Source organism: Olea europaea, chromosome 13, assembly GCF_002742605.1.
Source record: "Olea europaea var. sylvestris chromosome 13, O_europaea_v1, whole genome shotgun sequence".
Taxonomy (NCBI): domain Eukaryota; kingdom Viridiplantae; phylum Streptophyta; class Magnoliopsida; order Lamiales; family Oleaceae; genus Olea; species Olea europaea.
In genome coordinates, this window is record NC_036249.1 from 17,182,563 (window position 1) to 17,210,035 (window position 27,473).

At 35.3% G+C, this 27,473-nt stretch overlaps 1 protein-coding gene across 1 annotated transcript; it reads left to right on the forward strand.

The window, feature by feature from the left end:
- The first annotated feature begins 10,951 nt into the window (after positions 1 to 10,951).
- On the forward strand, positions 10,952 to 12,521 carry LOC111408493. Its single transcript, XM_023038244.1, has 3 exons — positions 10,952 to 10,961; positions 11,935 to 12,149; positions 12,204 to 12,521. Exons 1-3 carry the CDS (start codon positions 10,952 to 10,954, stop codon positions 12,519 to 12,521), a joined length of 543 nt encoding a protein of 180 aa, XP_022894012.1.
- Positions 12,522 to 27,473: the final 14,952 nt, after the last annotated feature.

The window sequence follows — 27,473 nt, forward strand, 5'->3', positions numbered from 1 at the left end:
GTTCCACAACTTTGATTCGCCACCACAGCTGTCCAATTGTTCAGCCTCCAACGGTGATCCACACAGAGAATATGATTGCAGTCTCTAGGGTTTTCTCTTGTGCCAGCAAGAATAATGAAAACCTTATGGACCTCAAACCCTAGCTATGTATTTATATAAACCCAAACGGACTCGACCCGGTCCGGACCAATATTTAATTAATCCAATTAATTAATTCGGAAATATAAATAACAAATCCAATTAATTAATTTATCCGACGATTGTTAAATTAACCAATTGGCAATTTGCAATCTTCCAATTCTCTTTTGTGTGTGACCCATTAGGATCCCGACCACGATGCCTAACGATATGAAATATTATTTTGATCTAATCAAAATTGATAAATTAAAACACCCTTTTAATTTATCGTCAATTCACACTCCCTGTCCCTGATTGACATCTAGCAATGTGTCAGGGCAATACATGTGACGGGAAATGTCACGTGGTATGACAAAACCAAATTCGTTCGTTTACCGTGAAACTATAATCCCTTCGTCAATATGATTCGATCAATTACGAGATATGGAATTGTGTCAATGTCGATCATCAATCATATCTTTCACTCCACTATTAAGTCAATATAAATCGAAAACTCCTTTTCGACTTATGAGTACACCTTGGCCAAGGATTTCATCATCGACTTAATTGAATGAAACGCAGATCATAATCTCCTACTATCTAAGAGTGACGAATCCTTTATTGATCAATCAAAACCTTCATACGATTTTTGATGTACCCGAACGATGTCGTATTAGTTGCCCTTTTCAGAGCAACATCCAACACCGCCAAAATATGACTGTCCTCATATAAGATACCATGACGATCTCAAGTCAAAGGACCAATTCCACTACCGAACGTTAGAGATTAACTACTGACACTCAGATAGTTATCGATGTGGAATCTCTTAGCAGGTATCCAATGTTTTGTTCTATAACAAAACATCCACGTGTTCATTTAAGTGTCACCACACTTTAGTGCGTGAGATCAGCTACTTACTTCACAAGTAAGAAATGTCAGTAAGAAATGTCACACGTGATGGTCTAACTGTATTAACGATATCCGTATCTCGTTATTACTTATGACCATGGTTTATTCAAGATCCAATTATATATAATTTGTATCTCACAATCGCAACTCCTTGTGATTAACAGATTACCTAAAAATTGGATTTTCGGATTCTATTATTTAATATTATTTATCACAAAATTAATTTAAATAAATAATAGATCTCGCCGAAATCAAATGCATTAAACATATTAAAAGCGTTTACAACCTAAATCGATTGGATATAGGGCATAACACTTACAGCCTCAGATCCGACATTGTTATACCTAAGTGAGGAACAAGATTCTGCTGTACTAGAGCTGAACTCAACTCCACTGCTTCTCAATCCAAGGATTCTCTTCTTGACATACAATGCCTCCAACCAAACTGTATCTTAAATGCCCCTGGAGAATGTCATCAAAATCAAACTCAGGAAGTGCATATGGACACAAAATAGAAAATACTTTGAAGCTCTCATATTTTTATTGACTGAGCACTTTTTGGGCAATTTGACAATCTTTCGAATATTATTCTTAGTTTACTTGAATTTAGGTGGGACTCCTTTTTATTCCTAAATTAAAATTGGTCAAATAATAAGTTGGTCAAGTTGGCTCAGTAAATCTGAGAATAAATTATTAACGAATAGCATAATTTAATACACATCTCATATCCATTACACAGTAGTCCACAATATGCCAGGCATAAACCGATTTTTTTCTGGATGATATTGAAAAGGTGGCGAAAGAGTGTATTTATACCCATGACCAAAAGATCTTCTTCAGACCCTTCTTTTTGATAAGAGAAGGCTATTCTTGAACTAATCATTGATATTGGCCACCTAGTTTTTATTTTCGGAGATTTTGGTAACCTAGTATTTATTTTTCGAGATTTTGGTAACCCAGTATTTATAATATTTGTCGTTATTGGGTTAAGTCAGCCTTTGTCGTGAACAGATATTATAACACATCATCTTATCGGGGACTTAATTATTACTAGAATCCAATAGTCAGTTTATTAGTTAGATCTCTAGTATTATTTCTCTGTTGGGTAGAAATTTCAATGTAGTTGCATCAATGTGAAATTTGATATGCACAATGGTATGATATTCAATTAATTATTTTTAGATCTCTAGTTTTAATATTTATTTTCGGGGATTTTGGTAATCTAGTATTTCTATTATTTTTCTTTATTAGGTGAAGTCAGCCTGTTTGTGAAAGGAGATTATAGCACATCGTATGATTTCTCTATTATGCAGAATTGTCACTGAATTAAATCGGTTTCATAATTGTGATATTTGAGACGCACAGTAGTATGATGTGCGATTAATTCCTTTTTCAGCAATTTCTGTGTTTTGAATGAGTTGCATCATCGTCATATTTGTTAAGCACAATGATATGATGTGTTATTAATTCCTTTTTATGGGTCTGTTGACATTATGTTCTCAATAATTTCTATGACTTTCCCATTTATTGTGTGCTATTAGCAAATGAACATTTCATGCTCATAACGCTTTAGCTTGTGCTCCTACGACTAATTCATTAACAAAAACTTTTGTTGATTTGTAGTCTGCAGAGAAATCCCCTACATTATCTGGAGATGATTTGGATTCTGCAATCAAAAGATTGTATCAACTTCGAGTGAGAACTGCTGCTAGCGAAGCTGAAGTTACCCCGAATGTTGGAGCTCATTTTCAATTCAAGGTGCTTCTCCCTTTGGTATGTCATGATTTCACTGTCTGGTTCTTTCGTTGATGATTTAATAAATTTTTTATTCTTTTTAATGGGAATGCACAGGAAGGTTTCATATTAATACCATGAAGAATCCTTTCCAATCCTATCTATGAAAGTACTATTTATTTAAAACAATCACTTCCATTCAAAATTCCACCACAAAACTTGAGTCACAAAGATATATGACTATTATTTTGTAACCCAAATTCCATTGGATGTTCTTGAATTGGTTGAAAGAAGTGTTAAATGGGTATGGGGAGTTCCGGGGCAGCAATTGGGCGCTTGGAATTCTAATCCAGGTGTCTAGGCTCCATACTATTTGGAATCAAGATGGACACGAAACAAGACACCTGAGTGCCATACACACATCACTTGGGCGTAGTCATTGCTGCTCGCTCACCACTCGACTATTGCTCGAGCATCGCACGTCTGACGCGTTGCTACCTCTCAAGCGGCATATATATCTAGAGAAAATTTTGTTTCCTTCTTTTGATATGGTTTTTGGCAATCTTTCATCTAAAACATATTCTTTTGGGTCCTATATATACTCCATGAAATGATTTTGTATGAGTTAGAATTAAGTTAGAAACCCAATATTTTGTACTCTCTCTCTCTCCATTATTCAAAATTTCTTGCCAATTTCTTGAGTTGTGATCGTTACTTCAAATTGTGTCATACGTGTCGCTTACTCTTAATAACTGGTACCATTCAATGCATACATCTTGTTAATTTGTTAACAAGTGGTATCAGAGTCCAGTTAGTTGTTCTTCGCCAGTTTTGATTATTTTTTTTTTTTTTTGGGATGGAAACCTTGAAATATGATATTTCGCTTGTAATACAAGATTCTTATTGTGATAGGTGAAGATGCAAGCAATGCTCCCCCAAATGAATTTGGGCGATGCCTTGTTGAGATTTGATAAGATGCCCTTAAATCGGTTGTTGGAGGAGAAACAACGTAAGTATCAAAAAGCCCTTTTCTCAAATTTATCTACATCTTTCAAATCACATTCTACTATACATTTTAAAGGAGAAAACCTCAACTGCGTTGTGGTTGAAATTGGAGCAATTGCACATGACGAAGAGTGTAAGCGTCAATTTATTTGTTAGTTCTCTTGTATTATTCATCTGTTGGGTATAAATTTCACTATTTTGATTTAGCCGCGTCAATGTGAAATTTGATATGCACAACGGCATGTGTTGGGTTTTTCATACCCAATAATCCCGGGCAATGATGTTAAACAGTGTTGGATAGTCGGATTAGATTTCATAGGCTTCGGTCGATGATTGAAATATTTATTAACACACTCGATTAATTGGCTCAACCTGATAAACAACTTGAGGGTCATTTGAAGCAACTTAATATAGTTAATGTTGCTCACGGCCCATTTACTTCTTGGATGGCTCAATTTGTGTCCCTCCCCCCAACCATTAGTTGGTCCATGAGCCCATTATATTATTAACCCTAAACCTATATATTGCTCTCATTTGTGAAGGAGCCGTGTGTGTTTTGCAATTGAAAAGAGGAGCCGACATTTTTCTCTCGTTTTCTCTCTTGAGCCTTAAATCGAATTTATCTTCCTCTATTCTTGGTGATTCATTGTAGCCACCATATTGTGTTCTTTGTGAACACATTGACTTGAGCAATCGAAGTAAGAATCGTGATTGTTTGAGTTGGAGCCTTTGTTGGGTGTGTTTAATAAGATAGAGATTGGTTAAACTGAGCCAAAAAAATCCACCATTGGAGGTCGATTATTCAACATTTGGTATCAGAGCTTGTGATATTGATAAATCTGTGATTTTTGGGGCTAAAAACGGGCTGAAAGTGAAAATCAGAGGCAGAAACTATTTGGTTTTTTAAATTTTCTGCCGGGATCTGTTTTGGCGTATTCTGATAAAACCAAAAACAGTTTGGAGAAACGGACACCACCATTGGACTGTGCAGGTGGAGACGGTTCAGAAAGGTTGAAGCGCCGCCGGCGCGTGTGGGGAATCCAACGCCGCGCGTGAGGGCGCGTCTGGAGGATTCCGACGAAGTGATCTTCAGACAGAATCTTCCCCATGATGAGATGGAACCTGAAGTGTTTTCAGATTTCAGTTTGGAGCAATATAGTGAAAATTGGACGATTTTGCCCTTGCACATTCGGGTGCCCAATGCTGTTTCCGTGTTGCTGTGGTTGCTGTTGACTTTAGGATGAATAGTGATAGTCCTAAAGTGGTGAATTCGCGCCTCTCGATATTTACGGACCTTCAAACGTGGTCCGCTTGGTATCGTATTCTTTGCTTTTTATTATTGCAGTTAAAATAAATGTGTAGGTTAATTATTCATTTTTGCATTAGAGGTCATCGTGTGAGGTGACATTAGGTTTGGGGTTACCATGAAGGGGTAACCATTGCCTGTTGCTAGATCTAGAAATTATTTGTTAATTAATTGTCTTAAATTCTTTGTGAATTTGTTGTCAATTTTTCTACATTATTAGAATTGCATGTGGCCTTAGGAAAGTTTACTGGACTATTCTATGTAAATTATATTCATACTTTACTTGTGGTTATTATTTGGCATTGGTGGCAAATGTAGGTCTAAGGTAAGTGCGAAAAATAACATATATTTTAACTGTGGTAAAATTTGGGAGCATCATTGAAAGAGATTGTCCTAGGATGATAATAAAAGGGAAGATGAGGATAGAGACAAGGTGAATGTGGCTTTAGGGTCGAGTAGTGATCCTAGTGAGGTTTATTGATAGAATAAACCTGGTTCTTGCATTGCATCTGTGTGTAATCCTTTCTGCATGTATGTGGTCACTTAATTCTGTTGTAATGTTGATGTTACACTTTCAATATGTTTGATGTGTGTAATTGCACGAGTTAGAGTGACTTATTACTTTGTGTAATATGTTTACATGCATAGTGGGTTAAGTTTTGTGGCGTACTTTGTTTGCTCTGTGAATGGTGTGAGAGTGTGGTAGTGACAAGAAAGTTGGGCAGCCGTTTCTCTTCTTTATCTTTGTGAGCCTGTGTGGTTTGTGAAATTATGTGAGGCAGCCATGTTAGAGTTACCTTCTTTATCTTTGTGAGCCTCCTTTATGAGTGTTGTGAAGTAACCGACTCTTTCTTCGATTTCTCTTTGAGAGTGCCACCTTCACTATTTTCTTTGTGAATTTTTGGAAGCATTGGTGAGTGGATTAACCTTTGTGGTCACCGAAAGGTGTTGATTTGCCATAGTGAGTTTGAGATGCATTAACAGTGAGTTGGATGTCTTTTGGTAAGGTGGAGTATAGATGCCTGGGGGTACATGGTGATTTGTACGTGGGGATGTGAAGTGTGACATTTGGATCATGAGTGGAGATGTGATCAAATGTGTAGAATCATTTATCTGTGAAAGAGACCCTATACAGGTGGAGTGTGAGAGAGACACTTCTATCACTTCTGTAAGGTGGAGTCCCATTATCCATGTAGGTTAGGAGAAGTGATGTGGTAATAGAGGATTATCCCGAGAGCTTAGGATCTATTATGACTTGCCAGTTAGACGTGAGTTAGGTGATTGGTTTAGTGAGCATGATGGGCGGTGAGAGGAGATATGTGTTCTCGAGGTGGGAGTAACACGGAATGTGATAGGATAAGTATAGTGAGATCTTTCATGGGGTCATTTATGCATTTGTTGTATATGTGTTTGACCGTGTGCTGATTAACTAGGTGTTAATTTGTGGTTCTGTGTGAACATGATTTTGAAAAGATTTGTGTATGTTATCCTATATATATCTTCATCGCATGATTGTTTGTTCACTGTGAATACTTGTTTCTATTTGGGTGTTTTTGACCTTAGTCCTGGTGAGTACATGGAGCAAGTATCGTATGTGTTTCGGTTCGAAACACAAGGTAAGGTCTGAGATACCAATTTTATTGGATTACCTTGATTGTGCAAGTTTAAACTTTGTGTTTTGTTTATTTGCAGATTATTGGGCATCAAGGTAGAGATTGTTGGGTTTTTGATACCCAATAATCCTGGGCAATGATGTTAAACAGTGTCGGATAGTCGGATTAGATTTCATAAACTTCGGCCGATGATTGAAATATTTATTAACACACTTGATTAATTGGCTCAACCCGATAAACAACTTGAGGGTCGTTTAAAGTAACTTAATATAGTTAATGTTGCTCACGGCCCATTTACTTCTTGGATGGCTCAATTTGTGTTCCCCCCTCCCCCCCCCCCCTTTAACCATTAGTTGGTCCATGAGCCCATTATATTATTAACCCTAAACCTATATATTGCTCTCATTTGTGAAGGAGCCGTGTGTGTTTTGCAATTGAAAAGAGGAGCCGACATTTTTCTCTAGTTTTCCCTCTTGAGCCTTAAACCGAATTTGTCTTCCTCTATTCTTGGTGATTCATTGCAGCCACCATATTGTGTTCTTTGTGAACATATTGATTTGAGAAACCGAAGTAAGAATCGAGATTGTTTGGGTTGGAGCCTTTGTTGGGTGTGTTTAATAAGATAGAGATTGGTTAAACTGAGCCCAGAAAATCCACCATTGGAGGTCAATTATTTAACAGCATGATATGCATTTAATTTATTTTTAAAACTCTGCTCATAATATATGCTCAATAACTTCTACAAATTTTCCATTTATTTTTTAACTCAATAGTACGATTTTCTGTGTTGGGCAGAAATTTAAATTTTTGAATTAAGTTGCATCATTCTAATATTTGATACGGACAATGTTTAGAGGTATGTCAATAAAATATGCTCAATAATTTCTCAAATTTCCCAAGCGTACTTATATTATTGGTGGTTTTTTATTGTGTGACTGAGAGAGCCATTAGCAAGTGAACCAGGTCAATTTCATAATATTTTAGCTTGTGTTCCTACGACTAGTTCATTAGTAAAAAAATACTGTCGATTTGTAGTCTCTAGAGAAATCCCTTGAAGTATTTGTCGATGATTTGGATTCTGCAACTAAAAAGATTGTATGACATTCGCTTGATGCCGCTGCATCGTCTGGTCCTTTTAGTTATTGATTTTATACTAATTCTATTCTTTTTGGAGTGAGGAACGCTCCTAAAGGTTTTATAAGAATGGCTTGAAGTCCCCTCTCAAATCCTATCTATTGTACTGACATTTCATCTATTTGAAACAATCACTTCTAATCAAAGTTCACATCTCAAAACTTGAGTCACACGGATAAAAATAAAATAAAATAAAAATTATTAGTAATGACAATATTCCACTTTAGATAGTTGGAAGAAGCTGTGCATTGATGCAGTATTGTATTCTAGATGATATTGAAAAGGTGGCAAGAAAAGTGTATCCATACTTCATAACACAAAGATCCACTTCAGACCCTTTGTTTCGAAAAGAGGAGGCTATTCTTAGACTAATCCTTGATGTTAGACACCTAGTATTTATTTTCGGGGATTTTGGTAACCTTACTATTTATATTTTCTTTTTCTTTACTAGGTGAAATCAGCCTGTTTGTGAATGGATATTACAACACTTATAAATTCTATAGTTGATTTATATGTTAACTCAATTTTATGATTTCTCTATTGTGTAGAAATTTCATAGTTTTGAATCAATTAGATCGTTGTGATATTTGAGACGCACAATGGTATGATGTGCCATTAATTCCTTTTTACAGCCCTGTTGCTCGATAGCTTCTGTGAATTTCAATTTATTTGTTACTGCTCTCTTATGATTTCTATTGTATAATTGTGTTTTCTAAATCCAAAACCCATTTTACAGATGGGAAAACGTTTTTTTAAGTGGCTGTCCACTTGGCGCACGTCCACTGGTAGCTGATTTACTATCACTCGGATCTGTGTTTTTTGGTAGATGATTTGGACCGTTGATCAAGATCAACGGCTGTGGCTTAAATCCATTTTTTTTAACCCTTTGTTGGCCAGTTGATAGAGCATCAAATTCATTCCATTATTCACTTGGCTTTCTCTCTGCTCTCTGGCAATTTTCTTTCCCTCACAGAAATTTTGATCTCTCTTCTTCAGATCTGTTGTGCTTTCCTTTATTGGCTATAAATTCAGATCTTGTTCTTTGATATGTGGCCTGTGGTCTGTGGTGATTTCAAATTGTACTTGACTTGTATCTAATGTTCCTTTTAGGTAGTTTTTGGGCATCTTTCAGTCAGTATTCAAATGGTATAAGAACATTGCTATACTTTTTGGTTGTATCTTGGTTGATTAGGTTTCATATGGCAACATCTTTTATAGATAGATGATCTATTGGTTGAGAAGGAGATCTGATTGTTGTACTCTAAACTTAAACTCTCTCTTGGGAGGTTCTTGCACATAGTGACGGACTCTTACCTCTGAGCCCTCTAGAGTAGGCTTTTGCCGAACTGGGTGACTGTTTCTTGCGTTGCTCACTACTATTTTTGGTTGTTTGTGTTTCGATTTTCTACATACTATTTTCAGTTGGGTGACAAAATTCCAACATCTCTATTGGGCAGCAATTTTAGGGTTTTGAATTAGATGCATCATCTTTATATTTGTTTAGCACAATGGGATAATATGCAATTAATTCCTTTTCGTGGGCATGTTGACATTATCTGTTCAACAATTTTTGTGACTTTCCCATATATTGTGTGTGCGATTAGCAAGTAAACTATGTCACGTTCATAACACTTTAGCATGTTCTCTTACAACTAACTCATTAATAAAAACTTTTTGCTGACTTACATTCTCTAAGAGATCCCTTGATGTCACTAAAAGAAAAAAATACCTTTTGCAACATGTAAAGCAACATTCAGTAATTGCATTGTTGAAAGGGATCTATTGCAATATTTAGCAAGTTTATGTTTGCTAATGATTCACTAAATTGAGTTTTGACAACGGTTTTTTTTTTATCAATGTTGTTAATACACCCTTTTACAATATTCGGGGTCCGTTGTCATTGAATTTTTTTTCGCAACCTGCAATGTGCATTGTTGTTAATGTTTTAGCAACGTGTAATGCATATTGTCGTTAATTAGTTTTACCAAAAGGCAATGCACATTGCCATTAGATGTTTTAGCAATGCGCATTTGAACGTCACCATTAGTGTTTCAATAATGTGCATTGCACAGTGCCTGTTAAGTGTTTTAACAATGCACATATGAATGTTGCCATTAATTTTTAATTTTCTTAAACGTTTGTTGCACATTTTCATTAATCTTTTAGCAACGTACATTGAACGTTGTCGTTATTTGGACCCGATCTAACCCACTTAATTGTAGTTGTTGGGCCAATTTTTTAAAAATTCGTAGGCCTTTTGTTATGTTGGATTTTTTTTAATGCTAGACCCATTACCATAGCTCATACACCTACTGAGGTTAAAACCTTTCCCCTCAAATGTAATTCGAAAAGCAAACTAAAGCAACCCTCACTCTAATTCTAAGCTTCCTCTCGTAGCCACGACGCGGTGACGCTACTACTTGATATCAGATTACTATGTTGGCGCCAATGTTTGCCCAATTGAAACTCTCGATTTTGAGTACGATTTGAATTTTGCTACTCTATCTAATTTTTTGTCAAAGTTTTACTGGTTGTTATTTGAGGTTCTTGATTTAGAAATTGTTTTGGAACTCTATATTTGATATACATTTTTTAGTAAGGTGTCATATTTATGTATATATTTGTTATGAATTGTCTTGTATGCTTGATAATTCATTGCTTTTGTGAATTTTTTTTATTCATTGTTCCATTTTTACTTTTACAATTTGTAGAAAAAAGGATTTGAGCTTTTGTGGTTCGATTGATACTTGTGAGGACAGTCATGAGTAGTGGAGAATTTTCTTTCTTGATATGGGTGACAAAATTGTTGCTTAGATTCACATGTTGAGGTTAATTCGAGATTGAGAGGAGGTTATGTAACAGAAAACCTTTCTTCTTCCAATTCCTTCAACAGCTAAATTAATGGTCCAACATTCATGGGGTTTCAGCTTCAACATTAATAAAATCCTTAATTCTACCATTGAAAGAAGTGGTAACTAAAGCCATAACTTGATGGGAGTTTGGCTATATATACGTTGGTTTTGGTCCCCAAGCTCAACACTCGAAAAAACACAATATACACCATTAAATTGCAATGTCTAGAGTTTGGAAGTGTCATTACCTGAAAAGGAAGAAGCTTTCACAAATCACCATCAATGGCTGGAGGTAAAATTTCGATCCATAAGATTTTTGGTATTTCGATCAAATTTATTTTCGCATAATTTCTTAGGATCGACTTTGGGTCTAACATTTGGTATCATAGCCAATTCTAACCTCTACCTTGATGTTTATGAAACAATCTGGATAAATTTGATTTCTGCTCGATTTAATTTTCATGAAAATAAATTCGGATTCCTTCATGAAATCATCCTTCTAGCCTCTACGTGTTTTAAATTTAGGGTTTTGATATTGAAAAAGTTGAATTTTGGAGAGGTTCAAAATCGGGTTAAAGGCATCTCTGTTTCTCTGTTTGAAATATGTGCTTTACGTATACAAAAGGAATTGAAGAAGATATCCTTTTAAGTGGGCCATTAATTCTTAGCCCAATTGAAAATCATTAATTTTAATTTATTTTTATGCAATATGTAACGATTATGAGAATATTTTATGCAATTAGACTTATTATCATATTAAGTTGATTGTTTATGCATAAAATGATAATGTCGAGTGATCCGTATAATTTTATTTATTTAAGGATTAGCCACAACATCTTTAATTAAGTAAAATTATATATTAAGATGAGGATCACACAAGGATTAACGACATTAGATTGTAATTAATTATACTTAATATAATGAATTTATTCCACAGGAATTTTGTTATATTTGTATGATTAATTAGAATAAAATATCAAATTATTTCATAATATGCCCATAGGAAGTATGAATAAGTACATAATTTGATAGTTTTATTATAAAGTTTACCTTGTGATAGAATATCGAATTGATTTTATATGAATTATGTGCATAATTTGATAATTTTATTATAAGGAATAATTTGATATGATTGAATTAAAAATATAGCCCACAGACAATTTTTATGTCATTATATTCAATTTCAGCATGAATTACACTACTAAAACATGCAATCTATTCAATTAAGCCTCAAGTTAACATAAGCAATTTTTAATATTATGCAGCTTCACAACCTGCCAATTTCTCTGATATTCATTGTGATATTCCCGAATTTAAGGGTGACAACTATAAAGTATGGAAGGAGAGAATTCTTCTCCAATTAGGGTGGATAGATATTGATTATATTATTAGGAAAGACGAAACACCTAAAATTACTGATGCGAGCACTGCAGAAGACATTGCGCTTTATGAAAAATGGGAGCGATCTAATGACTTCAGTGTGATATTCATAAAGACTAAAATTTTTGCTGATATACGTGGTTCTGTCGATTAGCATGACAAGGTCCAGAACTTGAGAAAGGCCATTGACGATCAATTCCTCACTTCAGATAAGGCATTGGCAAGCACCCTTATAATGAAGTTTTCATTCTTAAAGCTCACTAGTGTGAAAGGTGTGAGCGAGCACATCATGCAAATGAGAGACATTTCTGCTCAACTTAAGAAACTCGAGGTTGAGATGTCTGAATCCCTCCTTGTGCATTACATCTTGAATAGTCTCCCACAAGGGTATGGACTTTTCAAAATTTCATACAATACACATAAGGATAAATGGTCAATTAATGAATTAATGACTATGTGCGTTCAAGAATAAGGAAGACTAATAATGGAACAAGGTAAAAGTTCAATGTTGACTACAACCCGTAGGAAGGGAAAATCTCAAACCAATCAGAAAGGGAAAGGTAAAATCCCACCCCAAGCTAATATTAAGAAAAAGGCCAAGTATTACTTCTGTAAAAAGAAGGGACACATGAAGAAAGATTGTGCCAAATTCAAAAAATGGCTTGAGGGTAAAGGTAATTCAACCTCATTTGTTTGTTATGAATCAATATGGTTAATGTAAAAGTTAACACCTAATGGATTGACTCTGGATCTACAATCCATATTGCAAACTCTTTGCAGGGTATGCGAAACCTAAGAAAGCCAGTTGGAAGTGAGCAAAATATCTTATTCGAAAACAAGATGAGCTCACGTGTCGAGGCTATAGGAACATGCATTGTAACTTTAAGTAGTAGCTTTGCTTTGAAATTAGATAGGACCTTTTACGTTCCAAGTTTTTCACGAAACTTGATTTCTTTTTTTAAACTTGTACCCCTGGGATATTCCTTTAATTTTTCAAACACGTCATTCAGTTTATTATATAATTCTGATTGTGTTGGGAATGGTACTTTGTTTGATGGTTTTTATTGTATTAATTTACAAGCAATATCACTAATAGCTCAATGCACTTTCGTACTAGCGCTAAATGGTGTAATATTAATGAAGACTTCTCTATGTTGTAGCATCAGAGATTAGGACATATCTCTATAGATAGAATCAAAAGATTAGTGAATGATGGGACACTTAATACTTTAGATTTCATTGATTTTGATACATGTGTGGACTGCATTAAGGGAAAGCAGACCAACAAGTCCAACAAAGGTACCAACAAGAGTTCGGACATATTAGAAATCATACATACTGATATATGTAGTCCAAACATGGACTCACATGGTTAGAAATACTTCATCACTTTTATTGATGTTTATTCATGATATATGTATCTCTACTTGCTTCATAAGAAAAACAAAGAATTGGATGCTTTTAAAACCTTTAAAGCTGAAGTAGAGAAACAATATGAGAAGCTAAGATTGTAAGATCAAATAGAGATGGAGAATATTACGGTAAATACACAGAGGATGAACAAGCACCTGGTCTGTTCGCTAAGTTTCTTCAAGAGCAAGGGATAGTTGCCCAATACACCATGCCTGGTTCACCAGACTAGAATGGTGTAGCAGAAAGAAGAAACAGGACATTATTGGATATGGTGCAGAACATGCTTAGTAGCTCCAATCTTCCTAAATCCTTGTGGACTGAAGTACTTAAGACGGCGGTGTATATATTAAATCGAGTCCCAACAAAGGCTATCCCAAAGACAACATTTGAATTATTGAAAGGTTGGAAACCAAGTCTGTGATATACACACGTTTGGGGATGTCCGTCTGAAGTGAGGATCTATAACCCACAGGAGAAGAAGTTGGACCCAAGGACCATTAGTGGGTATTTCATTGGATATGCCGAAAGGTTTAAAGGATATAGATTTTATTGTCCATCTCATAGAATTAGGATTGTGGAATCAAGAAATGCTAAGTTTCTTGAGAATGACTTGATTAGTGGGAGCGATCAAACCAAGAACAAAGTTCCTGAGGATGATCATTTGGAATCTCGGTCTCCCACCTCAGATGATGAATTAATTAAAGTTCACAGCACCCCCCAAGTACAAACAAGTGTTGAACGACCAACCATTGAAATTTCACAAGCTACTGATAATGTTCAAGTAGATCAGGTAATTCAGGAATTACCAAAACCTCCTGAATAAATAGTTGAACCACGAGCTTCTCAAGAAGATAATGGTACAATGTTAAGAAGATCTACTAGAACCAAAAGGTCAGGAATTCCTGGTGATTATGAAGTGTATCTATAAGAACCTGGCCACAATATTGAAGCAAAAAATGATCCCGAATCATTTTCACAGGCCATGAGTTGTAAAGAGTCAAAATTATGGTACAATGCCATGAAGAAAGTAATGAGTTCTATGAAGAGCAATAGAGTCTTGGTTCTTGTTGAGTTGCCTAGTCGTGCCAAAGCCATTGGCTGTAAATGGGTCTTTAAGACTAAGAAAGACTTGCTAGGCAATATTCAGAGATACAAGGCGAGGCTTGTTACTATGGGATTTACTCAAAATGAGGGAATCGATTACATGGAGACCTTCTCTCTGGTATCTAAGAAATGTATTATTTTGGCATTAGTAGCCCAATTTGATCTTGAATTGCAACAAATGGATGTGAAGACAGCATTTCTCAATGGAGATTTAGAGGAAGAGGTTTATATGAAACAACCTAATGGATTCTCCTCTAATGATGGTGAGCACTTGGTCTATAAGCTTAAAAAGTCTATATACGTTCTGAAACAAGCATCCCGTTAGTGGTATTTAAAATTCCATGGAGTAATTTCTTCATTTGGATTTGTAGAAAACCCCATGGATCAATATATATACCAAAGGTTAGTGGGAGTAAAATTTGTTTCCTTGTTTTGTACGTAGACGATATTTTACTTGCAATTAATGATAAGGGTTTGTTGTATGAGGTGAAACAATTCCTCTCTAAACAATTCGGTATGAAGGATATGGGTGAGGCATCTTTTATCATTGCCATTAAGATTCATAGAGACAGATTACATGGTGATTCTGTCTTAGGAAACGTATATCAACAAAGTTTTAGAGAGATTTCGGATGAAAAATTGTTTACCAAGTGCAGCTCTCATTGTGAAGGGTGACAGGTTCAATTTGAACCAATGCCCGAAAAATGATCTAGAAAGGGAACAAATGAAGAACATTCCATATGCTTCTGCTGTCGGAAGCCTGTTGTACATCTTTATGATGGCTGGTGGAGCTATATCATGGAGGAATGCCAAGCAAGCCTTAATTAATACTTCCACTATGGAAGATGAGTTCGTTTCTTGTTTTGAGGCTACATCGCATGGTGTATTGATCAAGAGTTTCATATATGGGCTCAGAATTATGGATTCCATTTCTAGGCCATTGAGGATTTACTACGACAATTTGACTGTTATCTTTATGGTTAAGACATTAAGTAATTTAGCCTTAAGGGAACGTATTAAAGAAAAGAAAGTGGTCATTGAGCACGTATGCACTGAATTGATGGTCGCTGATCCTTTAACTAAAGGCATGCCACCGTTAAAATTCAAAGATCATGTGGAGAAAATGGAACTTGGTTCTAGTATGTAATTGTTTAAAAAAAATTGTGCGAGACTCTTATTTGTTGTGATATTTTCTCATATTCACGCGCGCTTTTATTTGAGAGAATATATATCTTTGTAGGACCAAGAATGAGACGTATGTTCTTTTCATTAAGCATTATTACCATATGAAGAATAATTCTTGAGAAACTAAATACATCGTGATAAATGGAAGATTATACTCGTTATTAGAGGATTCATCACCATGATTCATGTGTTTGTTTCTTAAGAAGGACAATCAATGGATTAAGTTGAGATATTGAGATGAATGTATGGACCAAGTGGGAGAATGTAACAAAAACCCTTTCTTCCTCCAATTCCTTCAACAGCCAAATTAATGGTCCAACATTCATGGGATTTCAGTTTTAAAATTAATAAAATCCTTAATTCTACTATTGAAAGAAGTGGTGACTGAAGCCATAACTTGATGGGGGTTTGGCTATATATACGTTGGTTTTGGTCCCCAAGCTCAACATTCAAAAAAAATACAATAAACACCATCAAATTGCAGTGTCTAGAGTTTGGAAGTGCCATCACCTGAAAAGGAAGACGCTTTCAGAAATCACCATCAATGGTAGGAGGTAAAATTTCGATCCATAAGATTTTTGGTATTTCGATCCAATTTATTTTCGCATAATTGTTTAGGATTGACTTTGGGTCTAACTGGTTACTGATGAATGGGAACCTTGGGAAAGCAACTTCATTCTTGAATTGATAAAGGCAGTTCGGCCAGATTGGTCATTGCCTATTTCCATAAAGCAAATTTGGTATGATGTGCGGCTGAAGTGTGGCTTTGAAAAGCTTAAAGATTGGACTTCTATGCATAATATTTGGAGAGAATCAGTGTTGTTGGCTTTAGTTGATAACTTCAAGATAACTGTTAAGTAATTGAATTCTTCTAGGAACTTAGTAGAGAAAGGACCACCGTTGTTGAAATTTTCGGAACCAGCCCGTGATGTTGTTTTGAACCAATACCTTGGAAAATATTTGCTCGGTAATTCGCACTCAATTGTACACTCTGAAGCCGTTTGTAAATTTGATAGTAAAGGAATGCAGCTAATTGATCAAAATGAGAAAAAGACATCATCAATTTGAAGAGTATATCTATCAGGATAATCTAGAAGCTATCTCAGAAATGCCAACCCGTGAAGAAGAAATATTTTGCTTGCCTCCTACTCTACCGATAATATCTCCTAATCCTGTTGAAGCTTCTAGAACTAGTTCCAATAATCACAATGAAGTAGCTTGTATTATGAGCTCCACTATGTCCTATATGGAGATTGAATCTTCAAAACAGAGATAGAAACAGGAGTGGGTTTCAGTCTTGCTTGACTTGGTTCCTGGACTTGAGGTTTGCCCTGATTCCATTGTTACATGTTGCAAAATGTATAAGTGGAAAAGAATCTTTCAAGTATCGTTATATTGAATGTGAGGAAACATCTACTGCATCTTGGCTGGATAACTGACTTTGTTAATGATGAGAAGCCAAGAATGTGTAATACTTCTCCTGATGAGAAAATCTATTATTCTATTCATCTTCTGTTGGTTAATGAACTTTAATCATCACAATAGGAAATTAATTTTTCTTTGAAGATTAAAATCATGTAAATAAGGATTTGATTGACCTTGAGATCATTGGATTATAAAATCCTCAAATATATAGAATGGGGAGATGATAACCTTTTCGAAGGAGCTATTAATGGCCTAGCCAATTGCTTCCTCCCTTAGATCTTCTCCCTTATTCTCCACTAGGTGTTATTCCTTTTTGGGGAATGTGAAAAGTGGCTAACCCTAAAATCACACCAAAATATGCCAATAATGTGCATATTTATAATGACCTTTTAGGGTTTGAAAATTGCACAAATTTCCTTAGACTTTATTGTAGTAGGCCAATTAAGTCACACACCTTTTATTGGAGTCAAGAGAGGGACATAATTGGACTCACATGACCCAAGCTCCAATAGATGTTTTCAATTGGGTCAACTCTTGAACAATTGAGATACATCTATTAATCCCAGCTTATTCTACCAAAAAATCGAGATTGCACTCTCGAGTTGAGTGATAGTTATATAAGCAAATTATGATCCAATAACAATATCCTCTAATTATCATTCCACAAGTGAACTCCCATTTGACTGTCAATATGTTTAAACTGGCAAAATGACCGTTTTGCCCTTCAGCATGCATTACCCTCTAAGTCCTATTTTCATACGGCAAATTCGTTGTGATCAAATCACAATGTAAAGTCCAACGATCTCATCATCGACCTACTGAGCTCAGATTCAATTTGTCTAGAAAAATACCTTAGAGTGACGATCGTCTCATCTCAATGATTAATGGATTCCAATATTGTAAGTATATGATCTCTAATTGTTTCGGCCCGATTCCCAAAGTACCGAGATCAATCTTCTATTTAAGACTTTACTCATTGGTATCTCAAAGAACTTGAACTTGCAATCAAAGGTACATTACTCACTCAGGATTTAGGTGACCTGTTTGATAATCAAGTAGAGTCTCATTTCAAACGATCACAAATGAGTCATCTACGTGGTCCCGTTCAATGTGCATCGAAACACATTATTGTTCCTATTTCAAAATCTAGACAAATCTTAATAAGAACAATACAATCTTATCAACATAAAGCGTCCAACTTTATGAACCGATTGTGAACGACATAATTTTGATCACATCACAAATTGTGTCTTACTATACCCAATCTATCGAGTATACTATTTGTGACGTCCTTTATGATCATGGAACCTTAGACAGTCACTTCAAATTATAACACGCAAATAAACGAACGTAAATTTATAATGTGATTTTACAGAACATTACTCGAAGAATGGGCATCAAACTAACAATCTCCCACTTGCCCTTCTTAGAGTATGTGTGACATATCAGGAATACCCATCCTCTTAAGATGTCTATCAAAAGCCTTAGCTAGTAAAGTCTTAGTGAACGGATCCGAAAGATTTTCTGCTGATGCAATCTTACTAATCGTCACGTCTCCTTGATGAACAATTTCTCTAACAAGGTGATATTTTCTCTCGATATGCTTGCCATGCTGATGACTCCTCGGTTCTTTAGCATTAGCAACCGCCCCACTATTATCGCAATAAAGCGTAATGGGCCCCATTGCCAAATCTACCACGTTAAGGTCCAAAAGAAACTTCTTGAACCATATAGCTTCTTTAGCAGCTTCACAAGCTGCTACATATTCTGCCTCCATGGTGGAATCAGCAATACAGGATTGCTTGATACTTCTCCATACCACAGCTCCACCTCCTAATATAAATACTGATCCCAATGTAGACTTTCTAAAGTCATGATCAGATTGAAAATCGGAATCAGTATATCCAATAGGATTTAGATCATGTCTTGAGTAGACAAGCATATAATCTCTCATTCTCCGAAGATGCTTGACTATATGCTTTACCGCTATCCAATGTTCTGGTCCTGGATTAGAGTGATAACGACTAACAATACCCACAACATAACAAATATCTGGTCTAGTGCAAAGCATAACATACATGAGACTTCCAACAGCCAAAGCATAAGGAACCTTTCTCATGTAATCTATCTCCGTTGCATTCTTGGGACAGTGCTCTTTAGATAGATGAATTCCATGTCTAAAAGGAAGTTGTCCCTTTTTGAAATTTTGTATTGCAAATCTGGACAATATTTTGTCAATATATGAAGCTTGGGATAATGCAATCTTCTTTTTTTCCTATCTCGCAAGATACGAATTCCCAAAACATAACTACTTCTCCCAAATCCTTCATATCAAACTGCTGTGACAACCATTTCTTTACAGATGACAATATCCCTACATCATTTTCAATGAGTAGAATGTCATCTATATAAAGAATCAGAAAAACTACTTTCTTCCCTTGTATTCATTTCTACACACAAGGTTCATCCAAATTTTGCTCAAAACCATAGGTCTTGATGGTTTGATCAAATCTTACATTCCAAGATCTGGATGCTTGCTTGAGTACATAAATGGACCTCTACAACTTGCAAACTTTCCTTTCATGGCCTTCTTTCACAAACCCTTCAGGTTGCATCATGTAAATGGTCTCCTCAAGATGTCCATTTAAAAATACTGTCTTAACATCAATTTGCCAAACCTCATAATCATAATGAGAGACAATGGATAAAAGGACTCGAATAGATTTAAGCATGGCAACCGGTGAGAAGATTTCTTCATAGTCGATGCCTTCTCTTTTGGTAAAACCCTTGGCCACTAGCCTTGCTTTGAAGGTTTCAACCTTCCCATCTATACCTCTTTTCCTTTTATAGACCCACTTGCATCCTATAGGCTTTACCCCATTAGGTGCATTTACAAGATCCCAAACCTTATTGGAATACATAGATTCCATTTCTGAGTTCATGGCTAATTTCCATGATTCAAAGTCTACATCCTCCATTACTTCCTTAAACGAAGTGGGATCTTCTTCTTGCTCAATAGAGATCGCTCGATAGGATTCTCCATAGAGCAAGTACCTAGAAGGTGGTCTCACAACCCTCTCACTACGAGTAATGGTTGAAGGTGCCTGATTGTCCAGTCTGACCAAAGGTCCTTCCTCTCTTCCCACTGTTTGATCCTGTCCTTGGTTAGGAACAACATCCTCATTATCCCCATTTGTAGGGACATGTGGAGATACAACAATGGGTGCCTCATTTTCTACTATCTGTGGTTCTATTTGCCTATGAGGCCCTGTGGGCATCACTTGCTCACTTGCTTCATCAGCAGCCATTGGTTCAGTAGGAGGTTCCAAGTCATCACTATTAGATTTTATGCGAAAATCTGGAACTGAGTTGTTTGAACCATGTTCTAACATCTCTTCCAATAGAATCTTAGTAGTAGACTTGTGTTCTTCTATAAAATTATCCTCTAAGAAGGTTACATTTGTGCTAACAAATACCTTCTTATCAAGAGAATTATAGAAGTAGTAACTTCTCATTCCCTTTGGATATCCTACAAAGAAACAAACATCAGATCTTGATTCCATCTTATCCGTCTTTCCCTTTAGCACATGTGCTGGACATCCCCATATCCGAATGTGGTGTAAATTGGGCTTACGTCCATTCCACAATTCAAGAGGTGTTTTGAGAACTGACTTAGATGGTACCAAATTCAAGATATAAATGGCTGTTTGTAGTGCATATCTCCAAAAGGATATAGGCAATGAGGAATAACTCATCATTGATCTCGCTATATCTAAAAGAGTTCGATTTCTTCTTTCCGAGACACCATTCTGTTGGGGAGTTCTTGGTGCACTCAATTGGGATAATATCCCATTATCCGATAAATAGACCTTAAACTCTTGGGATAGATACTCGCCACCTCGATCAGATCGAAGGGCCTTGATACTCTTACCTAATTGTTTCTCAACTTCCGTCCGAAACTCCTTGAATTTATTCAAAGCTTTCAAATTTGTGAGACATAAGGTATATGTATCCAAATCATGAGTAATCATCTGTGAAGGTGATGAAATACTCGTATGCTCCTCTAGCCCGAGTACTAATAGGTCCACAAACATCGGAATGTACTAATTCCAAAACCTCTTTAGCCCTCAGTCCCTTAGCCTTAAAGGGCCTCTTGGTCATCTTTCCTTGTATACAAGATTCACAAATTGGTATAGATTCTACCTCTAACTCATTTAAAGGACTATCCTTTACCAATCTTTGAATCCTATTTAGATTGATATGACCTAATCTAAGATACCGTGAGAGAGTTTCATTAGTACTAGATGACCTCTTTCTTTTCTTAGCAGTAGTAGTGTTGTATAGAGCCAATCAAAGGACTTAAGACATAAAGACTATTAACCATATGACCCGAACATATAACAGAATTATTCAACTTAATAACCACCGTAGAACGAGTAAAAAGTATCGAATAACCAACATGATATAAAAGTGCAACGGAAACCAAGTTCCGTGTAAGTTCAGGAACATAATAACAGTCATCTAATAGCAAATGCCAATGATTCTCAAAATATAAAGTAAAAGTGCCAACAGCTTTGGCAGATACCACTGCTCCTATTCCAACCTTAAGAGTGTACTCCCCTTCACTGAGATGCTTGGTTTCCTAGAACCCCTGCAAAGAATTGCAAACATGATTAGTGGCTCCAAAATCTACAATCCAGGTATTAGTAGAATCAACCACTAAGCATGACTCAATGAATAGGGCATTATTGCCTTTACCTTGCTTTCCTTAGCTATGTAATCTGGGCAGTTCCTCTTCCAGTGACCCTTTTGTCCACAAATAAAACACTTTCCCTTTGGTTTCCCATCGGCAGTAGTTTTCTTCCCCTTTGACTTGCTATCTGGCTTTTTGATTGGCCTCTTCCTCTTCTTTCCTCCTTTGCCACCAGAATGCTTAGGATGAGAAGGTCCAGCTGTAACAGTCAAAGCACTTCCACTCCTAGCTTTTAGAACAGATTCAGCATTTTGTAGCTCTTTCATTAATTCCATCAGAGACATGTCCATCTTATGTAGATTATAATCAACTATAAATTGTGAGAACATCTCAGGAAGAGTCTCAAGGACCATGTCAATCTGTGTCTCGAAATCAATGTCAGCTCCTAAAACCTCTACAGCATTGAAGTGACCAATCATGGTTAACATATGGTCCCTTACAAACGCTCCCGATTTCATGCGTGTGTTCATAATTGCCCTAATGGAGGCTTACCTAGCTTGTCGGCTTTGATGTCCAAACATCTCTTGAAGGCTTTCCATTATGTTAAAAGCAGTTTGCATGTTCTGATATTTATGTTGTAACACATTTGACATGGATGCCAAAATGTAACAACGGGCCATCTCATCAGAATGATGCTACTTTTCATATGCAGCCTTTTGAGATTCCGTGTAGTCATCTTTAAGGGCTTCGGGACAAACTTCATCCAGCACATATTTGTGTTTTTCAGCGGTAAGAACAATATTAAGATTCATTTTCCAGTCAACGTAGTTTTTTCCCACAAGTTGATTTTTGTTAAGTATTGCTAATAATGGATTAAGTGACCTTTTCTGTAAAATTAACAATTCGCGTATTAATAAAATGAGCAATAATCTTTGTATGATGCATGTATATGTATATGCAAATATAGACCCAAAACTATATTTGTAATCAAAAAGCCTTAAACCCTTACAACTTTTAACACGTCCTCTATAGGAGGTCAATGTAGTCGTTGGCAAGGTTGGGACCCTCCCACTCATTTTATTGAGCTAGGCATCTCATGCCACAAGAAAATAAGGATTGATTATTATTTGGCCTATGAATAATTTTGTTGAAATCTTCTATAGGAAGTCCCCCAAAATTTTCATATATAAGTGTAATAACCTCCGTCAATAATTTTAAAATATCCGAAATATATAAGATGTCGTCTATAGGATGATCATCCCATTGTTTCATTTTTAAAGAAATTCTATTACTAAATCCAATTTCAGTTAATCTAAAATAACGTAGTTTTCCTATAGGGAGACCGATATAATTCGATACTAAACATACGTATTTTAATAACAAATTGGATGACGGAGGAGGCCGTAGGTTTATACATGCCTCTAAACCCTCTCCCACTTATTATTTTGTACCGTTGGATTTTCACTTAATTAGTCCGCCAAATATAAACAATTATAATGACGCTAATTATAAAATATTTTTCAACGACCTCTAATTAATTTAGAGTGATAAAAAAATATTTAAATGCAAATGCATATGATTTTAGTACACCGGGTGGTGTTTCATTTAATCTACATGACATGCGATAATAATTAAACATATATCCATCCATAAAGCGGTAAAAGCGATAATTAAATGAATAATAATCACTAATGGCCTATCCTAAGAATTTAAATTACAACATGGATAAAAAGAATTACATTGGGCCACATCTCGGCCCAATTCTTCAATCTTCTTTGTAGTCCACGTCATGTGACAAGAAAATAGTGTTAATTTATTTTTTAGGCCAAAAACTTAAAACCAACAAGGCCATTATTCAATATCATTGGCCCAAGTTTTAAAAAAAGGCCCAAAAAATCCAAATTACCTTAATTTTCAGACCCTAACAAGAAAACACGCTTTCACCAAAAACACATACATTTCCGGTGATCCAAAAGGCGCCGCCACCGGAGCCGGCCCTCCGGCAGCCTGCTGCAGCCTTGCGGACAGCAACAACTGCCCTGTCCGGTGTCCGATTTTTGGTGTTTTTTATTTTATTTCTTGCTCTTCGTTCTTCCTTCTTCTTCATGAAAATTACAGCAACAAGTTTACATTTCTTCCTCAAAATATAAAAACGAAAATGAAGAGAAAAAAAAAAAAAAAAAACTTAATGCCTTATGGCTTACAATATTTCTAGAGAATAACCATAATAAATGAATTACAATAGGAAGTAAAAATGAATTCTAGGGCCAAAAGTGATTATGAGTGTATCAACAATAACTTTAAACAGATTTAAAACATAAACATGTCAAAATCAAATAACCTAACACCATCCAACTAAAATGTATATTACACTAGGATTTAAAAAAAAAATTAATCCTACTCAAGGCATACAATAACCTTGGCTCTGATACCATTTGTTGGTTAATGAACTTTAATTATCACAATATGTAATTAATTTTCCTTTGAAGATTAAAATTATGTAAATAAGGATTTGATTGACCTTGAAATCATTGGATTATAAAATCCTCATATATATAAAAAGGGGAGATGATAACCTTTTCGAGTGAGCTATTAATGGCCTAGCCAATTGCTTCCTCCCTTAGATCTTCTCCCTTGTTCTCCACTAGGTGTTATTCCTTTTTGGGGAATGTGAAAAGTGGCTAACCCTAAAATCACACCAAAATATGTCAATAATGTGCATATTTATAATGACCGTTTAGGGTTTGAAAATTGCACAAATTTTCTTAGACTTTATTGCAGTAGGCCAATTAAATCACACACCTTTTATTGGAGACAAGAGAGGGACCTAATTGGACTCACATGACCCAAGCTCCAATAGATGTTTTCAATTGGGTCAACTCTTGACCAATTGAGATACATCTATTAATCCCAGCTTATTCTACCAAAAACTCGAGATTGCACTCTCGAGTCAAGTGATAGTTATAGAAGCAAATTATGATCCAATAACAATATCCTCTGATTATCGTTCCACAAGTCAACCCCCATTTGACCATCAATATGTTGAAACTAGCAAAATGACCGTTTTGCCCTTCAACATAGATTACCCTCTAAGCCCCATTTTCATACGCCAAATTCGTTGTGATCAAATCACAATGTAAAGTCCAACGATCTCATCGTCGACCTACTGAGTTCAGATTCAATTTGCCTAGGAAAATACCTTAGAGTGACGATCGTCTCATCTCAATGATTAATGGATTCCAATATTGTAAGTATATGATCTCTAATTGTTTCGGCCCGATTCCCAAAGCACCGAGATCAATCTTCTACTTAAGACTTCACTCATTGGTGCCTCAAAGAACTTGAACTAGCAATCAAAGGTACATTACTCACTCAGGATTTAGGTGACCTGTTCAATAATCAAGTAGAGTCTCATTTCAAACGGTCACAAATGAGTCATCTACGTGGTCTCGTTCAATGTGCATCGAAAAACATTATTGTTCCTATTTCAAGATCTAGACAAATCTTAATAAGAACAATACAACCTTATCAACATAAAGCGTCCAACTTTATGAACCGATTGTGAACGACATAATTCTGATCACATCACAAATTGTGTCTTACTATACCCGATCCATTGAGTATACAATTTGTGACGTCCTTTATGATCATGGAACCTTAGACAATCACTTCAAATTATAACACGCAAATAAACGAACGTAAATTCATAATGTGATTTTACAGAACATTACTCGAAGAATGTGCATCAAACTAACATCTTCTTTGTTTGGAGTTTGGATCTGCAATGCTTTCTCTTATATCCCAGTGCAATAAGAAAACTATTGTAAGTTCGGTTGGTGATTTATTTTCAATTGTTTTTTCTATATTTTAAGTGTATGGATTCAAATTTATAATGAAATTATTATTTTTTCGCAATGGTAAATCTTTAATTGTCTAGGTCAATTTCGTAAATTGCTGTAAAAAATAAATTAATAAAAAAACATAAAATGATCTATGACAATGACAAATATATTTCAAAAAAAAATAATAAAAGTAAAGACAACTGCAAAAAAAATGCTGTAAAAACATGGGACAAAAACAAAGGCAATGGTTAATAAATGTAGTGAAAAGTGTACAGACAACGGTCAATGAATGTTGCGAAAAGCATAAAGGCAGTGGTTAATGAATGTTGCGAAAACTGTAAGGCAATGATCAATGAATGTTACAAAAATATGCAGAGGAAAAATGTAAAAAAATGTTGCAGAAAGTTAACGGCAACGTTCAATGAATGTTGCAAAAAAACCTTTCACAACGGTCAATGAACACTGCAAAAAAGCCTTTCTCAACTATCTTTGAACGTTGTCGTATCTTTCAGCTCTACAGCAACATCGAAGCCCGTAATGCATGCTTGAACGTTGCAAAAGACAGTTTTATGTGTAGTGAGTATTTGGAGATGATTTGAATTTTGCTATTAAAAGACTGTATCAGCTTCGATAATTAAGGACTGCCGCTAGCATAGCAGAATGTTGGCACTCCATTTTCAATTCAAGGTGCTTCTCCCTTTGGTATGTTATATGATTTCATCGTGTCCGGTTCTTGATTCTTTATGAAATGGGGAATGCACAGAAAGGTTTCATATTAATGGCATGAAGCACCCTTTCCAATCCTATCTATTGTACTGACATTTCATCTATGTGAAACTATCACTTGCAGTCAAAATTCATAACACAAAACTTAGAATAACAAAGATATATAACCTATATAATTAATGTCAATATTCAGCTTTAGACAGTGGAAGAGTCTGTGCATTATGGTAATCTATTCTTAGTTTCTTTTACATTAAAAAAAAAGGTTTAACCTACGATTTATTCAATATTTTAGGATTTTTACAAAAATTGCATGTGCTAGGCTCGTGCATTCAATGGCTTCTAGAAATAAACTATTTTTTTTTAATTCTATATATCTACATACATACATTCATAAATACATACGTCTGTGGGCAACATTTTTTTTTTAACAAAAAAATTGAGGAAAGTTGTCGTAATTCACCTTTAGTTCTTCTCTGATATTCCATCAAATAATATTTAGGTCCAGCACCTACAAATGCATTTCAATTATTGAGAATTTATGTTTCTTTATACTAAATATATGATTTATACTATATTCGAACATTTTGGCTACTAATGCACTTCCTATGCACGTGCAAACTTTTTAATGATTTCTAAACTTTATGTTTACTAAACTTCAAGTTGACCTTAAACGAAAAATATAATAATCCTAAAGATCCACCGGATAAATTGAGATCCAAGACCAAAGTCAAAAATATTTGAGTCTTCTATTTGGATTTAGTCGTAGATTTGTAATTTAAATCATGTACACCTTGACAAATATGTATTTCATTCATATTATTTATTAAAATTTAACATCTAAAGTACCTTCCATTGTAATTTTTATCCCTTTAGCTGTTAAGGTACATTCAATATGAGTATCTCTGATTCGTCACAGAAATATTTGTACAAGGTTCATAAATTTTGTCTTCATGCTACAAAATTTATAACCTAGGTCTGTAAATGTCATCAAATCAAACTTAAGAAAACTTAGGAAGCGCATATGGACACAAAACAG